At 36.7% G+C, this 22,772-nt stretch overlaps 1 protein-coding gene across 2 annotated transcripts in view; it reads left to right on the top strand.

Moving 5' to 3' along the window:
• The first annotated feature begins 4,968 nt into the window (after positions 1-4,968).
• Positions 4,969-22,772, top strand: part of LOC106875930 (uncharacterized) — a 39,776-nt gene continuing 21,972 nt past the window's right edge. The window contains exons 1-4 of one of the 2 annotated variants that reach the window (XM_014924249.3): positions 4,969-5,261; positions 14,177-14,335; positions 15,460-15,585; positions 20,830-20,880. In XM_014924249.3, the coding sequence (XP_014779735.3) occupies positions 4,982-5,261; positions 14,177-14,335; positions 15,460-15,585; positions 20,830-20,880 (616 nt within the window). In that variant the 5' untranslated portion in view covers positions 4,969-4,981. The remainder of the gene's footprint in view (positions 5,262-14,176; positions 14,336-15,459; positions 15,586-20,829; positions 20,881-22,772) is intronic. The other variant, XR_008263432.2, reaches the window with a different exon arrangement.

Here is a 22,772-nt window from a genome sequence, read left to right on the forward strand (position 1 = left end):
GAAAATGGAGAAAACCACAGATTAACAAACACATCGATTCGACAACATTTATAGCTTATTTTTTAAAACAAAGCGTGACATAACAAAATAGGTGACGTAACATATCTTACGGCCATTACTGATTGGTTACTAAAATGCAGTCTATAAATAAATGCGAGAATAAAGTTCTTCATCTTCATAAGGCATTCCAATTAAGGCAACGGATCTTCATCAGAGTAAAAGACAAGAGCATACAATATAAACAAAGGGAAGAAGGAAAAGGAAAGAAAATATGGCTTTGACAAATAGTCTAGAAGCACAATATGTTAAGAGCAGCTCTTAACATATTGGGCTTCAATGCTGTCATTCAATGCTGTCATTCAATGCTCGAAATGAGGAGTGGATAGACAGCCGACAACTGACGAAGGGTCGTTCGTTATGTTACTTACCCTGTTTTCCATTTGTTTCTCTCGTTGTTTGCGTATTGAGTTCATTTGCTTTCGTATTTCATGTTGTTTACTGATTGGTGACGTCCTGTACCCATATACACATGGATATATGTATATATACTGTATATATGACAGGAGGATGTGTTGATGTGCGTTAGCCTCTCGTTTGTTTCACGGTAGGGCCTTTAAGTACCGGAGTCCAAGTCGAGCGTGACGCCTAAGAAGTCCGCTGTGATCTTCAATCCCATGGAGGCAAGCGTGTTGATTAAGTCTTTCATAAGCCTGTCTAGTGTATACCCGCTTGCTAGAGATGGCCAGGGCGTCATCTCTGTAGAGGCCAAAGAGGACAGAAGGGGACTTTTTCCGAAGGTGTATATATATATATATATATATATATATATATATATATATATATATATATATATATATACATATATATATATATATATATATATATATATATATATATATATATATATATATATATATATATGTGGAGAATGGAGCAACAAATACAAGAAGAAGCAATTCTGTTGGGCTAGTTAGCCGTTGTTTTATTATGTGGAGGTTATGTAATGAGTCATTGTGGATATATATATATATATATATATATATATATATATATCCTGTTGTGCAACCTTAGCAATAGTCTTGACTATTGATAAAGTTGCAAGACGCAACGAAAATTTTAGGAAAATAAAAAAAGAAATAAGTGGAAATTTTAACGGTGAGTGTGTTAAATTTCAAGGCACAATAAGAAAAGGACTCTCCCCGGACACAACAGAATATGCTTCAACACACGAAATCACATAAAAAATCTTGCAAACCAAATCCAAAAACGAAATACATATATATCGTTTGTAGGAAACATAAATCCGGAGATGAGGTCGCATATGTCAGCGCTGTCGTAGGCTCCCATCGCTACGTCAAAGGAGCCTGTGGGGTCGGATTGATTGACCCACGTCGAACCTTTGTTGAATAGCACTGTCTTTCTGGCATGCATAATAATTTCTACATCTCTGTCGCTAATGCTGGTGAAGCCCCTAGCGAAAGAAAGCGCCTTGGTCAGTAGCAGTTTTGATATAGACGGGTAAAAATCGGCTATATTAAATTGGGCAAACCAGGCTCTGCTTCTTCCCTTGTTGGTGTTAAACCAGGCGGTCAGTTCACTGGGGCTGCCAATGGCAAAGGGAGATAATCCCCTACTGCTTAGCTTCGTGGCCCTTTTTGGAAACCGCAAGATGGCGGCACAGCCGGAAGTCGACAGCCAATGGCAAAGGGAAATATTCCCCTATTGTTTACGTTCGTAGCGAGGCTTCCCCCCCCCCCATCAATATTTTGAAGAGGTCTTAGGCAAACAGATTTTGGGGTCTGACGATACGCCATAAGGCTAAACCCTTTATGGATGGGCAACCCAGGGTAATCCCCCAAAAACAGCCTTCCTCATCTTCGAAATATGCATTGCTCTGCATCTTAGAATGCGCTCCTTCTCCGGATTTATGTTTCCTACAAACGATATATAGCAAGAAGTTGACTTACTTCCCTTTACTTCTTTTATAAGTTATCTCCCCCTTAATTCTTATGTATTTTTTTTACCTCCATAGACTGAACAATTACCCTCAATACCCACAAAATAATCATATTTTTTCACGTTTTTTTTTCGCTAAAATCCTTCCTGATTACCTCCTTCGTAATCCAGAAAAGCATCGTGACCATTGGTCCAGCTGTTTGATTGCGAAAAGGGAACAGACAGACGGACATAACGTCCATTATAGTAAGATTATATATATATATATATATATATATATATATATATATATATATATATATATATATATATATATATATATATATATATATATGTGTGTGTGTGTGTGTGTAATCAAAATAAGCAACAGGATTTCAAGAAGTGATGCAGTACGACCCTTTCAAGCGACTCCATTTAACTGAACAATGCAATCATTAGTCAATTTAAATGCAGGGCTATCATCAGCTGCACAAATAAATTGAATTTTTATCAGTCGGACACATTAACATAATTTTACTCAAACACTTTAGTAGAGTAAGAAGAAATCCATGTTGTCGCTATTGTAGCTAAGAATATACTACACTTCGAAGAAAGGCATGAAGCTTACTGGGCTCATATCTTGTAAAGGATTGTGGTTCATTTCTAATTTATTTATCAACTTTTATCAACTTTTTATCAACTACTAAATCTAAGACTATATGTGTGTGTATGTTTGTGTGGGTGGGTAGTGGAGGTAATTGGGATTATTAAAGCCAGGCAGATATCTTGTAAGCACTCATCTAATTTTAGCAATAAAATAAAGGAACATGGTGATAATTTCACGAATGTTAATACTACGAAATAAGGCCTGTGTAAATAAAAGAAAGGCTAAATCAAAGAATATTATCTGGTATAATATACCATTCATATATTACATAATTAATAATATCGCTCGGAAATTCTTCGCAGCACTTGTATCCCACCTTCCAGTAAGTACGGAAAATTATTTAATCGCCATAAATTAAAATTTTCCTATTCAGCCACTAGAAATTCGGCCGAAATTATTTCAGCACATCACAAAAATAAATTAGAGAGTATGTCAACTCAAAAATAGTAAATCACTGTAAGAATTATAGATCAATTGTGCGATAAACTGTAATGTTAGGACATCACAGATTTAGTTATAAGCTAATACATTTGCATAATGTATTTTGATAACGTACACAAATAACCTCCGTCATTTTGACGAGTATTACTCAATTATATGTATAAAGTATGATATACGTGTATGTATGTATGTATGTATGTATGTATGTATGTATGTATGTATGTGTATTGGTATTGGTAGTGGTATGTATGTGTATTGCAGGTATTGGTAGTGCAAATCAGAGGTGCAATCTGTGTGGGTGTTTTTTCAAAACACTGTCTGATTTAAAAAGCCACATCAGACGCCATGAAAGGGCTAAGGTGTAGGTGCAGGAGGTGGTCAAACTCTGTTTAAGGAGTAGACAACCACCATGTATGTATGTGTATATATATATATATATATATATATATATATATATATATATATATATAAATATATAATTAAAAAAAGACATGTAGTAAACAAACATACAAACATATACCAAATACACAGACGAACGGAAAACATAGAAGGTCACCAACTCGTCTTCCGTTATCGGCCAGAGGGCCGAGCACAATTTCGGCCATTATCGATAATATTACTTCCACTCTGGAGGCACCGACAAAAAACTTGCCGGGAATGGGACCTAAAATAACGAAATGAGACGGGCTCTAGACGAGACCGTTAGTGGACGAACGAGGGACAAAACAACAATAAAGGCTTAGAGCTACACGAGGACAACAATTAAAATGATAATAATACATATACAACAACAAAACAAGCCTTGGGGCTGCAAGACAAGACGAAAATGGGTAACGCGAAGGAAAAATGAAAATCTGTCCTAAAGGACTATAGACGGTGGTGGTGGGATAGTGGTGGGTGACCAAAGAGCTCGTAAAATCGTGACCAGTCCAGTCGAAGGCAAGGCGAAAAAGAATGACACCATCTTAAGCCGTCACAAATCACGTGATAGTGGGAGGAGAGTAACATAGATAGACAGACGGCGAGAGAGAGAGAGAGAGAGAGGGAGAGAGATGAAATTAAGAGAAGCGAGTCGGGTCATATATATACGTATATATATATATATATATATATATATATATATATATATATATATATATATATATACCGGAGTAAGCACATAAATATGAAACAAGGTGGAAAAAAGAGTACTCAAATACTAGAGGTAGAGTAATATGCTTTATTCAGAAGCAGCAGAAATATAACAAAAGGTGTTATTCAGAGTTTCATGTTCCCGTTCGTCGGACAGGTTTTGTTATACACATATATATACATAAGACCGTCATAAAAATATCAGTGACAAATTCTACGATCAAATCTTTTTGTTAATTGGCTTTTGTAATGACTGTTTCATTAGCAACAATTATAACATATGTACCATTGTTGTGTAAGTTTGTTAATTGTACATGCATGGTCAGTTGATTGAGACGGAAAAAAAATGACAAAAGAACGCAAACTAAAATATCTAGTTCATCCGGAAGAATCAAGTTTATTGCTGTTTGAATGTATAACTAATAGATATAATTTCATCCAGTATTTTCTTATAGAGCGCGCGCACGCGAGCACACACACACACACACGTTTACGAAATGAGGTGCAAGGCAGAAAAGCTGTTTATTGTGGGTGTTGTTGTTGTTGTTGTTGTTGTTGTTGTTGTTGTTATTATTATTATTATTATTATTATTATTATTATTATTATTATTATTATTATTATTATTATTATTATTATTATGTTCGACTTGAAATACATTTCTTTTTGACGTTTGGAGAAAATGTGTAGGTATTTATTGACCAAAGCTTTCTTTTCTTTTCACTATGAGTTGGAAACCGGTTTATTTCTTGTGAAAAAAAAAAAATTAAAAGAAAGGTAATTAAAAACAGAAACAAACTAACGCCTATATGATAAATACTTACTTATGTGCTAGCGATCGAAATATTCGGAAGTGTATAAAGAACATTTCATTTTCAGACCATGTAAGTCCTCAAGTTCACTTCAACTGGAAGGAAGTGAGAGAAAAGCAACATAAAATCTTGGTTTATTTTGTTGAACAGATCCTGAAAGAAGAGTTTTCTTTAAAGTGTTTTGTGGATTATCTTATATGTTATATAGTTATGTTTTCCATTAAGGCTGATTTGTATGTGGTTATATTTACCATCATATGCTTTACGGCAGTTAAAGGTAGGTGATTTGTTTGTTTCTACAAGTAATATCGTATGTTATTTGTCTGTCTGTCATCTCTCTCTCTCTCTCTTCGTTATTCTTGATCGCTTTCTCTGTCTCATACAGTCCATCTCCTAGTTGGTTTACCAATCTGTCTACTTGTCTGCTTTATTTCTCAGTACACCTGTATGTTCTGTCACTGTTTGCATGTTAATGTAACTTCACAGTATACAGTAGACTAAACGTTTATATCAGGGGTAGGGAAACTTTTTAGTATGGCGGGCAAAAATCCCCCCCCCCCCAAAGGTCCGCGAGCGGATCACAAGTTCTAACTTTTATATCTGTGTAAATCTTGTATATATCTATGTATAATTCTATATACATTGATAAGGATAAGTTTAACACATTAAATTAACACGTAACATCTTGATTAACGCCGCCACTGAATTTGTGACGTTTATATTTTTCAGCTAGAGTGTAGTTGAGTCTCAAGGGGGTGGTTCAAACCTAGCAATATATGTTTTATAGTGAAAACAAAATTTCCATTCAAATAGCAATTACCGGACGATTTTCTGTTCGAGTCTATCCGTTTTAAGTCGTATTGGAAACGCGACCTATGTCGCAAAAAGGCATACGGGTATTGTATAATTTTTATAATTGAAAAATTGACTATATTTTGTACATATGAGTATACCAATCTGCGGGCGCAATAAAATGGGCTTGCGGGCGGGGGTTTCCCTACTCCTGGTTTATATATTTCTTTTGCTAGATTCCTGATGTGAAATCGTATGTTGAAATAGATATTTTTATATTTCCGTATGGTCATTTTTTTCCCCAAATAAACACATGCACTATATATTCACTCGTCACTTCAGATTTATCATCGTTCTTGTTTTATGTCCTTTGTCTAGAAATCTTTCGTCAGAACGAACTAAACAGAACAGGAGGAGACAAGTGGGATGGAGGGCTGCTGAAGAGGTCACAGGACGTGTGAAGATTTCTAGACAAAAGACATAAAATAAGAACAACAATAAAACTGAAGATAAGAACGAATATACAGTGCGTGTGTTTATTTGGTAGATTAAACGCTAACTTCAAGTAATAATTATAATAATGATATTACTACTACTACTACTACTACTACTACTACTACTACTACTACTACTACTACTACTACTACTAATAATAATAATAATAATAATGATAATGATAATAATAATAACGAAGAAGGTGAAGATAATGCCAATTCGTGTTGGTTCCTTTGGAACAGCATCAAAAAGCATCAAGCGGAATATAAAGGAAATTGGAACAGAGTGCCCAGTAGAACTGTTACAAAAGCTTTGCCTCGTTGGAATGGCCAGAAGAATCAAGAAAGTATTAGATCACTGAAAAGAACGGATAGCATGGTAGCATAGGCTGCAGGTAGCAAGCCCGCTACGCATGCAAAACTCCTGGAGTTCCAACAAAACCTGTCATATAAAGAAATAATGATGATAATAATAATAATAATAATAATAATAATAATAATAATAATAATAGCAATATAACACTAGATAAAGCCAATGAAATAAGAGAACTAGACGAAAGCCAACCATACAAATATTTAGGAGTCAATGAACTAGATAGGATACAACATACACAAATGAAAGAAAAAATGAAAAAAGAGTACTATAGACGAGTTAGATCAATACTAAAAACAGAGCTCAATGCTAAAAACAAGATAATGGGTATCAACACTTTAGCTGTCCCAGTTATAAGCTACAGCTACAATATCCTTAACTGGACACTAAACGAACTATCTAAAATAGACAGGAAAACAAGAAAAATAATGACAGGATAGAGGATGCACCATTCAAAATCTGACATAGAAAGACTATATATACAACGCACAGAAGGTGGCAGGGGTCTTATACAGCTGGAAAACTATTATAAAATAACCACCATAAGACTGCAAAAATACCTACTCCAGAAGCAAGGAAAACTAATACAAATAGCCACAAAACACGAGCAAAACAAAAAACTGTTTTCAGTATTTAAGGAAGCTGACAAATACAAACAAGAAATCATACTACCTAACAAATACGAAGAAGAAGAAGAAGAAACGACAAAAGCTATAAAACAAATGAAATCCAAACTAAAACTAAAACAGCAACGGACCATGATAAAACGATGGCAAGAAAAGTCCCTACATGGTAAATACTGGGCTAAACTAAATGCAAAAGAAATAGACAGAGAAAAATCCCAGCAATGGTTGAGAAGCTCAGGACTCAAAGCAGAGACTGAAGGATTTTTTCATTGCTGCACAAGACCAAAGCCTCCCCACCAGAAATTACCAAAAACATATAAGGAAAAGAAACATAACAAGTAACTGTAGAATATGTGGAGATGGACAAGAAACAATAAATCCTATTATCTCTGGCTGCCCAGTCCTGGCTAAGAAGGAATATATTCACAGACACGACAGAGCTGGGACCTATATACACTGGAAGCTATGCCAACACTATGGAATAACAACAGAAAACAGATGGTATAAACACACGCCAGAAAAGGTCACAGAAAACGAGAAAGCAACCATACTCTGGGATATGCCAATACACACAGATAGAGAAATTAAGGCAAATAGATCAGATATAGTTGTCAAAGATCATGAAGAAAAAAATGCTTTCTAATTGATGTATCAATACCAGCAGATGACAACGTTTCCCTAAAAGAAATGGAAAAACTTTCAAAATACAAAGACCTGGAAATAGAGGTAACTCGAATGTGGAATCTAAAAACAGAAACAATTCCTATCATAGTAGGTGCCTTAGGTATAATAAAAAAATATTCAGACAAATACATAACAAAAACACCAGGATTTACAAATATATATAACATACAGAAAATTGCACTACTGGGCACTGCACACATCCTACGCAAAACACTTTCAATACAGTAACCATAAGAGCACCACAGCAAACCACAGCGCACACCCAAGGCGCACAGAGCTGCGCTCGGTAGTGAAGTAAAAGCACGTTATAAAAATAAAACTACTGAATAATAATAATAATAATAATAATAATAATAATAATAATAAGACTAAGCAACTGGAAGGCACCTGGGTACGACAAGATCCCCAACTTCTGGTTAAAACACCTGACAGGAATGCATAAAAAGTTGGCAGAAAACTTTAACGACATACTAGCAGAGCCAGAGACAATGCCTGAATGGCTCACGAAAGGGGAAATCATCTTAATTCCCAAATCCACGGAAACGGAGAAACCACAAGACTATAGACCTATAACCTGTCACCCTACGATCTACAAAACCTTTACTGCAATAATATCGCAGAGATTGAGTAAGCACCTGGAAAATAACAACCTGTTTCCAGAAGAGCAGAAGGGATGCTGCAAGGGCTCATACGGCTGTAAAGATCAATTATTGATCAATAAAGCCATAACTGAAGACAGCCGCAGAAAGAAGAAAGGCTTCAGTATGGCCTGGGTGGACTACCAAAAGGCTTTCGACAGTGTTCCCCACACGTGGATTCTGGAAACACTAGCCATAAACAAGGTGGCACCAATTATTATAAAATACATAAGGCACTCAATGAACAAATGGCAGACAGTGCTACAGCTCCAAACAAAAGAGGGACTTGTGAAAACGAAAGCCATCCCCATTAGAAGAGGAATATTCCAGGGAGACACGCTCTCTCCACTCCTGTTCTGCCTGGCACTCACACCTTTAACTGAATTGCTAAATAGAACTGGATGCGGTTACAAATGCTACGGGAAAACAGTCAGCCACCTTTTATATATGGATGACCTAAAATTATACGCTAAAAATGACAAAGAGCTGGAAACACTACTACAGACAGTACATGGCTTTACCAAGGAAATAGATATGAAATTCGGATTAGAAAAATGTGCCAAAGCAACCCTGAAAAGAGGAAAATTAGTTAAAAGTAGCAACATCACACTAGATAAAGCCAATGAAATAAGAGAACTAGACGAAAGCCAACCATACAAATATTTAGGAGTCAATGAACTAGATAGGATACAACATACACAAATGAAAGAAAAAATAAAGAAAGAGTACTATAGACGAGTTAGATCAATACTAAAAACAGAGCTCAATGCTAAAAACAAGATAATGGGTATCAACGCTTTAGCTGTCCCAGTTATAAGCTACAACTACAATATCCTTAACTGGACACTAAACGAACTATCTAAAATAGACAGGAAAACAAGAAAAATAATGACAGGATATAGGATGCACCACTCAAAATCTGACATAGAAAGACTATATATACAACGCACAGAAGGTGGCAGGGGTCTTATACAGCTGGAAAACTATTATAAAATAACCGCCATAGGACTGCAAAAATACCTACTCCAGAAGCAAGGAAAACTAATACAGATAGCCACAAAACACGAGCAAAACAAAAAACTGTTTTCAGTATTTAAGGAAGCTGACAAATACAAACAAGAAATCATACTACCTAACAAATACGAAGAAGAAGAAGAAGAAACGACAAAAGCTATAAAACAAATGAAATCCAAACTAAAACTAGAACAGCAACGGACCATAATAAAACGATGACAAGAAAAGTCCCTACATGGTAAATACTGGGCTAAACTAAATGCAAAAGAAATAGACAGAGAAAAATCCCAGCAATGGTTGAGAAGCTCAGGACCCAAAGCAGAGACTGAAGGATTTTTGATTGCTGCACAAGACCAAAGCCTCCCCACCAGAAATTAACCAAAAACATATAATGAAAAGAAACATAACAAGTAACTGTAGAATATGTGGAGATGGACAAGAAACAATAAATCATATTATCTCTGGCTGCCCAGTTCTGGCTAAGAAGGAATATATTCACAGACACGACAGAGCTGGGACCTATATACACTGGAAGCTATGCCAACACTATGGAATAACAACAGAAAACAATGGTATAAACACACGCCAGAAAAGGTCACAGAAAACGAGAAAGCAACCATACTCTGGGATATGCCAATACACACAGATAGAGAAATTAAGGCAAATAGACCAGATATAGTTGTCAAAGATCATGAAGAAAAAAATGCTTTCTAAATGATGTATCAATACCAGCAGATGACAACGTTTCCCTAAAAGAAATGGAAAAACTTTCAAAATACAAAGACTTGGAAATAGAGGTAACTCGAATGTGGAATCTAATAACAGAAACAATTCCTATCATAGTAGGTGCCTTAGGTATAATAAAAAAAATATTCAGACAAATACATAACAAAAACTCCAGGACTTACAAATATATATAACATACAGAAAATTGCACTACTGGGCACTGCACACATCCTACGCAAAACACTTTCAATACAGTAACCATAAGAGCATCACAGCAAACCACAGCACATACCCAAGGTGCACAGAGCTGCGCTCGGTAGTGAAGTGAAAGCACGTTATAAAAATAAAACTACTAAATAATAATAATAATAAAGAGCTTTGAAAAACTTATTAAGAATATTGGAGCTGCTGTCACGCTCGAAGTGATCCAGAAGACAGCATTGTTGGGTATAGCTCGCATTCTAAGGAGAGAATTGTCTCTTTGAGTTACAAGAGAAGGCACTACTTGAAACCTTTGGTGATTTGTTATTACCTGCTTTCAAGTAAAGAATAGCCGCAAATAGAACAGCGAGAAACAAAACAACAATAATAATAAATCTAATGAACTCGTCCGCCGAAGACGACGTATGAATGTTCAGTTTTTTGTCATCCCATCTATTCTTTTCAAGCGATACTTATCTCCGGATTCTGAAATAGTGAGCGGGTGAGTGTTTAGACCTGCACAAATGATTTGTTTATAGTGACCAAATGTATGTGCCATACATTAGGTCACTCTCTCCGTCAAATCAACGTTAGCTGAAAAGACGCACAGTGTACCACGGATGTCGAAGTGATCGAGAACACAACGTACCACCCGGTCTAAGAATTGCGGGATCTTTTCACTTTCATTGGCACACCGAGAAATTAATATTTTGTAACTAAACACTTTCAAACTTCGGACACTAGTAGAATGTGTCATATAAAACATCTTTTACTCTTAGCGTTGTTGACAAAAGTTTCTATTTACGAAGTTATTTCGTGTTAAAGTTGTCGTTTTTCGGTAATTTCAACCAATCAATGACGTGTATTCAGCTGAATAAAATTACTGCTGTTGTTTGTCAACAGTAACTTCCGGCGGTGTATATTTCGTTTGTCACTGTTATTTATGACATATTTCATCTCAGTTACGCTTGTGTGAATAAACGAGTGTGTCTGAAGCACGTTTACTTCATGACACCACCATAATCGTTCGTGCATTTCTACTGCTTTTTAGGTATTATTCTTCCTGTTTTTTCAGCTACTATTTTCGGAAAGACTTCCTTCTACCCCACCACATTTTCTCGCAAATTATTGTTTTTAAAAAATTTTTTTTTGCCAAAAACCCAGTTTTTCGGATACGGAATTTTGGCTGAATCGTAAGCACGCTGGGCATAAAGCTTAGCGGCATTTCGTCCATCTTTACGTCCTGAGTTCAAATTCCGCCGAAGTCGTCTTTACCTTTCATCTTTTTGGGTCGATGAAATATGTACCTGCTGAGTAATCGACTTACCTCCTACCCCGAATTTTGTGCCAAAACCTGGAATTATTATTATTATTATTATTATTATTATTATTATTATTATTATTATTATTATTATTATTATTATTATTATTCAGTAGTTTTATTTTTATAACGTGCTTTCACTTCACTACCGAGCGCAGCTCTGTGCGCCTTGGGTATGTGCTGTGGTTTGCTGTGGTGCTCTTATGTTTACTGTATTGAAAGTGTTTTGCGTAGGATATTATTATTATTATTATTATTATTATTATTATTATTATTATTATTATTATTGTAACTAAACACTTTCAAACTTCGGACACTGGTAGAATGTGTCATATAAAACATCTTTTACTCTTAGCGTTGTTGAGAAAAGTTTCTATTTACGAAGTTATTTCGTGTTGTCGTATTTTGGTAATTTCAACCAATCAATGAGGTGTATTCAACTGAATAAAATTACTGCTGTTGTTTGTCAACAACAACCATCGGCGGTGTATATTTGGTTTGTCAATGTTATTTATGACATCGTTCGGAATTTTTCGGAATTTTGAAATTTTTTGGCTCCCTTACCCCTTCCCCATCCAATTTCTTCATTTTTCACTTTTTCCGTAACCCTAACACTAAAACCCCAACCCTAACCCTAACCTTAACCTTAAAACCCTAACCCTAACCCTGAAACCGTAACCGTAGCCCTAAAACCCTAACCCTAACCGTAAAACTCTAACCCCAACCCTAAAACTCTAAATTACAAACGAACGGTGTCATAAATAACAGTGACAAACGAAATATATACCGCCGATGGTTGTTGCTGACAAACAGCAGTAATTTTATTCAGCTGAATACACGTCATTGATTGGTTGAAATTACCGAAATACGACAACTTTAACACGAAATAACTTCGTAAATAGAAACTTTTCTCAATAACGCTAAGAGTAAAAGATGTTTTATATGACACATTCTACCAGTGTCCGAAGTTTGAAAGTGTTTAGTTACAATAATAATAATAATAATAATAATAATAATAATAATAATTTCAGATTTTGGCACAAAATTCGGGGTAGGGGGTAAGTCGATTACTCAGCAGGTACATATTTCATCGACCCAAAAAGATGAAAGGTAAAGACGACCTCGGCGGAATTTGAACTCAGGACGCAAAGGTGGACGAAATGCCGCTAAACGTTATGCCCAGCGTGCTTACGATTCAGCCAGCTTGCTGCCTTGAATAATAATAATGATGATGATGATGATGATGATAATGGACCCTCTCGTCGAAGACGACGTATGAGTGTTCAGTGTTTTGCTCAACGACCTGTACAAATGACTTGTTTATAGTGATCAAATGTATGTGACGCACCCCATCAAGTTGACGTTGTCTGAACAAGTGTGCCGCTCGTCAGATGTCGAAATAATCGCCGAGCAACGTAAAATGAAGTGTTTTGCTCAAGAACACAACGATCCGCTCGTTCCGGAATCTAAGCCATGATCTGGCGATCGTGAGTGCAGGTGGTGAGAAAAATACATTAATTGTCATAGATAAAATATTGTTTAAATTAGATTGATAGAATCGGTAGAGCGCCGGACAAAAATGCCTCGCAGTATTTGGATGCAGCCTTTATGCTGTGAGCTGAAATATCGCTGAGATCAGCATTGTTTTTTTCATCCTTCCGTGACTGCAAAAATAATTTACCTGTTAAATAATTGGATCAATATAGCTGCAGTACTCAACTCTCTCTGAATTTGCGGTCTTGTGTGCATATCTTTACTAGGAATGAAGGCGGAGTAATGAAATGGCTATCCCTCAAAGTACCTTATCGTATGGGAAGCGAGAAGGGTGTGGAAATAGGGGACAAGAATGTAAAAAGAACATGAAGTTTTGGAAAAAGAAAAATTTCGGGATCTTTTCCTTTTGGCCGGCACATAGAAAAAATAATTTTTTGTAACTAAACACTTTCAAATTTCGTATACTGGCAGAATGTGTCATTTAAAACATCATTTACTCTTGACGTTTTTAAGAAAAGTCTTTATTTTCGAAGTTATTTCGTGTTAAAGTTGTCGTATTTCGGTAATTTCAACCAATCAATGACGTCTATTGAGGTGAAAACAATAGACGTTGACATAAACATCTGATGAAGCAACTGGTCACATCTTATTCACTCACTCACTCACTCACTCACTCAGAATCCGGAGTATTGCTTACGTGAACGTCACTGATCTGTAAAAGAACATGACAAAACCATCTGAAGCATTATACTTATTCCCCCTTAATGCCTATCGTATTTCTTCATAAACGTTGCCGTCACTATTAGTTTTAAACCTTCTGATATTTTAGAAATGGGAGCCGTTACGTGTTACGAATGTTCAACGAACTTTCTGGAGAGCAATAGAAAAGCCAATAAAAACTGTCCCATTAATGGTTATGTAAGGAATATTGCTGTCAACAACTGCGACGGAAAATGCATTTATAGAACAAATGCGCAATATCCCGGAAGTAAGTTAAAAACAACTTTGATTATTTTATGCGAGATTCAATGTTTCTGAAGATGAAATTGTTGTGAAGTTGTCATCATTCGTTTTAAAGCAGTACAATGCAGCCATCCTCTTGAAATTATTGCTTCGAAATTTCAGAGCTGTACTTGTGTAGCAAGTGAGTTGATCAGAGGCCGTGTGTTCAAACTGAAGTAATTAAATCGCGGAAGAGCCATCGTAGCTATTTTGTAACACACACACAAATTGTTAAATTTACTTTAAATTTATTTCATGACGCTTTATAAAAGTTGAACACTAAAGAGTAGAGAAAGTTCAGTGCCACTGAGTATACCACTATTCCTCTTCTTAAGGTAAAACTAGTATTTTATAATAAAGATGATTATGCCATTGATTGAGTGGTACTTCATTGAACACAGGTTGTCATAGGCGGCGAGCTGGCAGAAACGTTAGCACGCCGGGCGAAATGCTTAGCGGTATTTCGTCTGCCGGTACGTTCTGAGTTCAAATTTCGCCGAGGTCGACTTTGCCTTTCATCCTTTCGGGGTCGATTAAATAAGTACCAGTTACGAACTGGGGTCGATATAATCGACTTAATCCGTTTGTCTGTCCTTGTTTGTCCCCTCTGTGTGTAGCCCCTTGTGGGTAGTAAAGAAATAACACAGGTTGTCATGAATCTGTCTTATGAGTTTATGAATTGTTCAGATCTTGCAAGATTTCACACATTCTTCAACTTGTATTCTTCACCTGTGTTTTATAAGGTGTTATAGGTACCTTTAAATAGCTCTGAGCTGCAGTCAATAATACACTGGCTTCGTGAATTACTCATTTTGACATACACATCTGATGAAGCAACTGGTCACATCTTATTCAAATAAACTACAATGACATCTCATAAAGAATATTTAAGTAAATTAAAAAAAAAAAAGATTTGTTATGAAAATATTTGTTTGCAATGAATTTATGAATGAATCACAGTGAGATAAAACTTTCATACACGAGGAGGTAATTCGTATAAAGTTTAGCTAGTTTTATACTATGTAGATCTGCTGTTGAAAAGTCGTTTTTGTACTGCTTTTCTATCGAAGACATTTTAGAAATTTGATATTTCAATTATTTTTCTTCTAGTTTACTTTCGCTCCTGCTCAAAGATTCATAGTCTACCAAAAGATCTCCCAGACTCAGGTTGTTATTCTTACGGTGATGATGTATATTGCTTTTGTAACAAGGATAACTGTAATGGCGCACCGATTGGTAAGTAAGCGAGTTACATATTTAAAATTTTATTTTGCTCTTCGAATAAACGCATACTATTAATGAGAAAACTTTAGTAATTCTGATAGTCATTGGCAGTTGTTATATACGAAGTATAATTTCAGAATTTAAGATCAATCCAGACAACATTAAAACAATGTATTTACTAACATTCACAACACAAAATGAACACATCACTATACAAGATACAAACTATGGAAAATATTGAGGGAAAAATGCAATGTTGTAAAACTTACTTCAGTTAAAATTCTAAGAACAAGTGTTTGTGTTCCCCATCGAAAGTAAATGAGTTCACTTAACTAGTTCACTAATCCGGTTTCTGAAATCTTTGCGCGCCGGCAACGACGTGTTCAGCTTTCAGTAACCGGATCTCTGTCTATGAAGTCTAAGTCGACTGTACAGATCACGAATTTGTGGTCTGTGTAGTCGACTACTTTAAACTGTGGACATCCTATGCTATCTTTATCTATTACTCTACAGAATAACCTATCTAGATATGATCTGGATGACCCGATGCGGTTTGACCAGGTCCACACTGGCAAATCCGGGAAGTCCAGTCGATACCTATCAGACAGTTGGAATCGTCTGAGCAGGTTTGCGAGGATTTTGCACCCTCCTCTCCTATCTGCTAAACCTACACAGTCCCACCTTACATTTAAAACTCCATTCCAATTCCCCACTAACACTAAAGAGCGGGAAGTTCCCAGGAAAGTTTCCAGATGTCTGCAGAAATCTAGTCGTCCTGCCCCTGTCGGGGCATAGACAGCAATTAACCTGAAAGTATGTCCTTCGCTGTCTATCACATCCAGGATCATCGACTTACCTTCCGGATCCAGGAAAATTCTTTTATGTTCTTATTCCGTCGAAAGGCTACAATGGGCGGCTGAGGAAATGTTTGTTTGAAACTGGGATATTGACCTCTATATCTGACTCCAAGAAAACGAACATTGGAGTATCTACACGCTGTACCTTGAACAGCTGCAAGAGAGGTAAGCCCTGTTCATTGTGCAACAACATGAGTGAAGTGAATACCATCAAAAATCATAATAGAAATGTTATGATTTATACAGAAGGGGGAACCTGCAAAGATTCCCATTTAGTGTACGGTGCAGAATGCACGAAACATAACTTGATTTATGTTGGTTGTACAACGGAACAATTAAACAAAAGGTTTAATGGGCACAGATTCGACGTCAGGCACAAGAACAGTAGTTCAACAGAACTTGCTGAACATTTCGTTTCAAGCGGCTGCAATTTTGAAGAAGATTTGAAAGTGCACATTCTCAAAAAATATCCTGAATGTACCCCACTTTCACTTCTCAGAATGTATGAGGAGAAATATGTTTGCGGGTTATTGACTTCACGCCCTGGAGGAATGAATAAGATGACAGGAGAATATCATCAAATTTATACAAAACTGTTTGATTGGATATTCTTCTTTCTCTCTTTTTCTTTTCTTTTTCTGTCGTCTTCCTTTTTCTTTCTTTCTTTCTGCTTATTAAAAAACTGACAAAAGCTGATGATGTCATTCTATCAACGTATGGACGCTGGTTACTCACGTTCATAGTTTACGTTTGGTTTCTGAAATTTTGAATTTTCAATCACCTTTTGGTTTGAACTTGAGAAAGACAGATGTTCTGTCGAAATATTGTTAAAAAAATAAAACATCTAAAATCGCACTCTTCGTCTTGACTAATAATAATAATAATAATAATAATAATAATAATAATAATAATAATAATAATAATAATAATAAAAAAACTACTACTACTACTACTACTACTACTACTACTACTACTACTACTACTACTACTAATAATAATAATAATAATAATAATACCTGTGGCGAGTGAGAAAAATACTGGCTTCAAAGCTGAATGCCAGAAACATAATTTCGGCAATAAACTCGCGCGCAGTTGCAGTAGTTCGGTATGGTGCTGGAATCCTGAAGAGGACAGAAGAAAGCTAAAGGAAATAAACAGGGATTCAAGAAATCTCCTAACGATGCATGGAGCCCATCATCTACATGCAGACACTGACCGCCTATGCATGAAGAGAGCAACTGGAGGAAGAGTATTGATAAGTGTGGAGGACTGTGTACGTATCGAATTGGAGAGCTTAATGAGATACCTAGCTCAAAGTAAGGAGACCTTGCTAATGTTAGTTAGGAACGAGGGAATATTGCAAGCAAATAAAAAAGGAAAAATGAATGGTCTACCAATGTATCAGTATGTTTCTCTGCCCTAGGTGTCAGGAAGACACTCGGCAAGAAATGGAAACAGAATTGAAAGAACATGATGGGTGTACTGGGCTTCGTATATTTTACCCCAGTGTCACTTTGATGGCATGCACTGCTCTCTCACTCAATAATAATAATAATAATAATAATAATAATAATAATAATAATAATAATAATAATAATAGATAATAATAATAGGGGCATCTTCCAAGGGGACTGCCTATCCCCACTGATCTTTGTACTGTGCTTGATACCACTGACACTGATTCTGAGGAAAGCAAAAGCTGGGTATGTATTCAAAAGCCGCTAACAAAAAAGTCAACCATTTGTTATTCATGGACGACCTCAAACTTTATGGTAAAGATGAAGCTCAAGTCAGTTCCCTCGTTGATACGGTGTATACCTTCAGTGCTGATATCAGAATGGAGTTCGGACTGAGAAAGTGTGGTGTGTTAGTCTTGAAGAGAGGCAAAATCAAAGGTATGGATGGGCTAACGATACTGTCAGGGGAGGTTATGAAGCAGATAGAAGAGACGGGCTATAAGTACTTGGGGATTTTGGAAATGGATAAATTGACGGAGAAAGAAATGACAGAGAAGTTTAAGGTGGAGTACTTGTGCAGACTGAGACTGAGCCTTAAATCGAAATTAAACGGACGGAATAAGATCGAAAATATCAACACCTGGGCGGTTTCACTCCTTAGGTATGGAGTAGGAGTAATCGCATGGACATTAGACAAATTAAACAGCTTAGACAGAAAGACAAGGAAGTTGCAAATTAGATATGAGTCACTCCACCTAAAACGTGACACAGACAGACTGTATTTACCAAGAAAAAGAGGGATGCGAACACAACATTAGAGCAGAAGAAAACAACATAGCATGGTATGTAAAAAATGTCACAGAACCGCTGTTACTAGAAATAAGAAGGTCGGGCTTGTGTAGGATGAAAGATTGCAAAGATAAAGCACTATACAAGAAATTGAAAACGAATGAAACTGAAAATAGGTGGGTAAAGAAAAGAATGCATGGTCAATTTCATAAAGACGTTGAAGATTGACAGACTAAAAGTGATTTAAAACCGGAAATGGAGGCTCTAATCTGTGCTGCCCAAGAGCAAGCACTAAGAACAAACTACATAAAATACAGAATAGACAACACACCAGAAAGTGATAAGTGCAGAATCTGTGGACAAAACGGTGAAACCGTATGGCATATTACCAGACAATGTACGCCACTAGCCCAGAAGGAATATAATAGACGCTACGACAATATAGCAAGGATTGTCCATTGGACACTTTGCAACAAGTATGGACTTGACAGATCAAAAAATTGGTACGACCACAAACCTGAAGGCATCGTCGAGAATAGAAATGCAAAGATCGTATGGGATTTTATGATTCAGTTTGACCATGAGATAGAAAATAGGAAGTCAGACATAGTCTTAATTGAAAAAGAAAACAAACTATGCTCCAGCATAGATATAGCATGCCCAGCTGACAACAAGGTATGCGATAAGGAAGAAAGAAAAGTTGAGAGATATGACAGGTTAGCTTGGGAAGTTAAGCAGTTGTGGGCGATGAAAAAGGTAGCAGTAGTGCCAATAATTGTCGGAGCCCTGGGAACAGTGAGCAAGTACGTAGAACAAGTAGAGGCTGCAATAAAAGTGGAGCACTTGCAGAAAACAGCACTGCTTGGAACCGCTCGAATACTCCGGAAGGTGCTCGAAAAATAAGAGGTGTTAGCTTAGTTCACTGGTAGTGAACAGCTGACACTGCAGTACATCTCCAGCGTCAGAAGCTGTGCAAAGGTAATAATAATAATAATAATAATAATAATAATAATAATAATAATAATAATAATAATAATAATAATAATAATAATAATATACTATAGTTTTGCTAAAACTTTGTGCTGTTGTTCATAGATCTCTATATCTTAGCTATGCTATGCCCAACCTGTCGACGCCCCTCTGAAAAATCTAGATTTCTATACATGTATTTGTCCCCACGCTGGAATATCGGCAAGTTTACCTGCTTCTTCTTCCGCCCCTCTCTCTCTCCCCTCTCCTCTCCCACTCTGTCTTCAGTTCTACTGTAAGCATTCACGAGGATAAGATGGCTATTTAATGGCTCCCCCCAAATGCGTAAACCTATTCTATTACTTCAAACTATGAAATATCACTGTCTGTAATGCAAAGACTTGAGGTGTTTTTCGAGAATTGTCTATGTGTTTGCTAAAACTTAGAGATGTTTATAGATTTTTATATCTTAACTACGATGTGATGTTCCATAGATAGACTCCTTTATCGTAAATACGATGTGATGTTTTATAGACAGATTAATATAGTCTTGCTAAAATTTTGGGATGCTATTCATATATTTCTATATCTTAGCTATGCTATGCCCAACGATGCTCCTCTTAAAAATCCCCTCGCCCCCGCCCCCAATCCACCGTCAGGCCTGTCAACTACCAATCCAATCAAACAATCTGTATTGGTAGACACAACCCCATTCTTCTATTTAGCGCCGCAGCAACATTAGTAGCTAAACCACCAGTCTCACAGTAATGCCACTCTCATCAACTTAGTGTGATACGTACACTACCTGTTGCATCACAGCTTCACCTTCATCAAATGGTAACTTTTGAAAGAATTGAGGAAAACTTGGCGAGATAGGAAAGTACTTGTCATCAAACCTTTCAAATGGGTCCACTACACAACCCTTTTCACCACACTCACAACCCGTTTCACCACACCCACAACCCCAGAACGTAAAACATCGGAAGACATGCTGCAAAGCATTTTGTGTAACGTGCTGACGATTCTACCAACCTGTCAACAATAATGATTGATACAATTTTTTAATAAGTTCATTACCCTTTTTTTCTGAAATATTTCTCAGCTGTTTAACATATCTAAAACTGATAGTAGTTTGGTTGTTTCTTCAAGTAGTATAAAGCAGTATTTCTTTTTTTTTTCCGCAGGAGACAAACTTAATCAAACTGTTGAAGAGCTTCCGTTTCCTGATAAATCAAGTAAGTAGATTTCAACATTATAGATATAAAATGACTATTTAAATCAGAGGTTCTCAACCATTTTTTTTTTTACCTCTGGGCTCTTTGATTCCTGTTTTACTCTTGTGAATCTTCACAGTCATTCGATGTTTAAAAAATCCTGTTATATTTTTATAATTAAATATTATTAGGAATTGTATTATAAAATGTTAAAGTATTTTGTGTATTGTAGAAATATAAGTTTATTGCATATAAATTTTAGCAACAAAAGTGTCATATGTAGACCTCGGTTTAAACTTATTTAAAGGATAATAAAGTTACTTACCATTGACTTTTTAAAACTGAATAGTTGGAAGTGTTATTGGAATGAAGAGATACTTTCAATCAATCATTCGATATGCTAAGTATTGTTATGATGTGGAGGCGCAATGGTCCAGTAGTTAGGGCAGCGGACTCGCGGTCGTAGGATCGGGCATTGTGAGTGTTTATTGAGCGAAAACACCTAAAGCTCCACGAGGTTCCGGCAGGGGGCGGTGGCAAACTCAGCTGTACTCTTTCTCTCACTCTTTCTCTCACTCTTTCTCTCACTCTTTCTTCCTGTCTCTGTTGTACCTGTATTTCAAAGGGCCAGCCTTGTCACACACTGTGTCACGCTGAATATCCCCGAGAACTACGTTAAGGGTACACGTGCCTGTGGAGTGCTCAGCCACTTGCATGTTAATTTCACGAGCAGGCTGTTCCGTTGATCGGATCAAATGGAACCCACGTCGCCGTAACCGACGGAGTGCCACGAGATTGTTATGATATTCATTTGCTTAACATAACTGGAATTTTATTTTGGGTAGTCCTTGATATAACGCGTACCACCCATTACTTTGTCAAGTTTGAGTTGACATCAGTTTGTTTGGAAGTTGCGAACGAAATTATTTCTTTAGTCGTATTGTGACCGGCTGGATTGCCATTGGGAATAATTTTGTGTGCTATTAAGAATTCTTCTTTTGAGTCTTTACTTTTGTTGTTGATTTTTGTATTACTGAGTTTTATTTTTTTTTTGTGTTGCTGTTCATTTTTCTTGTTTGCTTATTTGTTTATCTGCTGATGCACCCCCCCCCCCAAAAAAAAACAACAACAAAAAACGGGATAGTATGATTGTATTATATCATAAGCAATTTTGCTGTATTTTCTTTATTGTTGTTGTTTAAAATAGAAGGGTTCGATTATAAGGAGATTTGGCTGTGATCTCCAGCAGGTTGAGCGACGGTGTAGAACATCAAGCACGTGTATTAGTTCGACGCTCGTGAAAATGAAGAAGTCTTTTACGTTTCGAGCCTACGCCTTTCAGCAGAAAGGAATAAGAGAAAATAAACAGAGAGGGAATGAAAAGAAACTTGTAGATCAAGCGGTCAAACATGGCGAATGATTAGGAAAAAAAAAAAGTTTGAAAGATGGGGTTGAAAGAAAGGGAGATAATAAAGTGCTGGTGATCCCAAATGAAGGTGCGCGTGCGTGTGTGTATATGAGAATGGTGTGTGTGAATGTGTAAGTGTGTGTGTGTGTGTGTGAATAGGGGTTAGTGACTGACGTGTGTGAGTACGTGGAAGATGGTGTGTGGGTGTCTGGATGATGGTGTGGGGTGTATGTGGGTAGGGTGGGAGTGGGTGTGGTGGGTGTGGGGTGGGGTTGGTATCAAAGAAGAGATGAGGTAGGTAGGAGTGAAGAGAGGAAGTAGGTGTCAGTTGAAGAGAAGAGAGTTGTCAGATGAAGAGAAGAGAGGAGTTGAGCCCATGTGGGGCAAAGAAGCGAAGCGAGAAGGTTAATTTCTGTTCACGGCGAAGGTGGCAGTCCGGATGGCCCCTGTGCAAAGACAGTGAATGACCGGGAGAGCGGAAATGGCGCGAGACCGGGGTATCATT

This window comes from Octopus bimaculoides, chromosome 2 (genome assembly GCF_046866305.1).
Source record: "Octopus bimaculoides isolate indiv1 chromosome 2, ASM4686630v1, whole genome shotgun sequence".
Taxonomy (NCBI): Eukaryota; Metazoa; Mollusca; class Cephalopoda; order Octopoda; family Octopodidae; genus Octopus; species Octopus bimaculoides.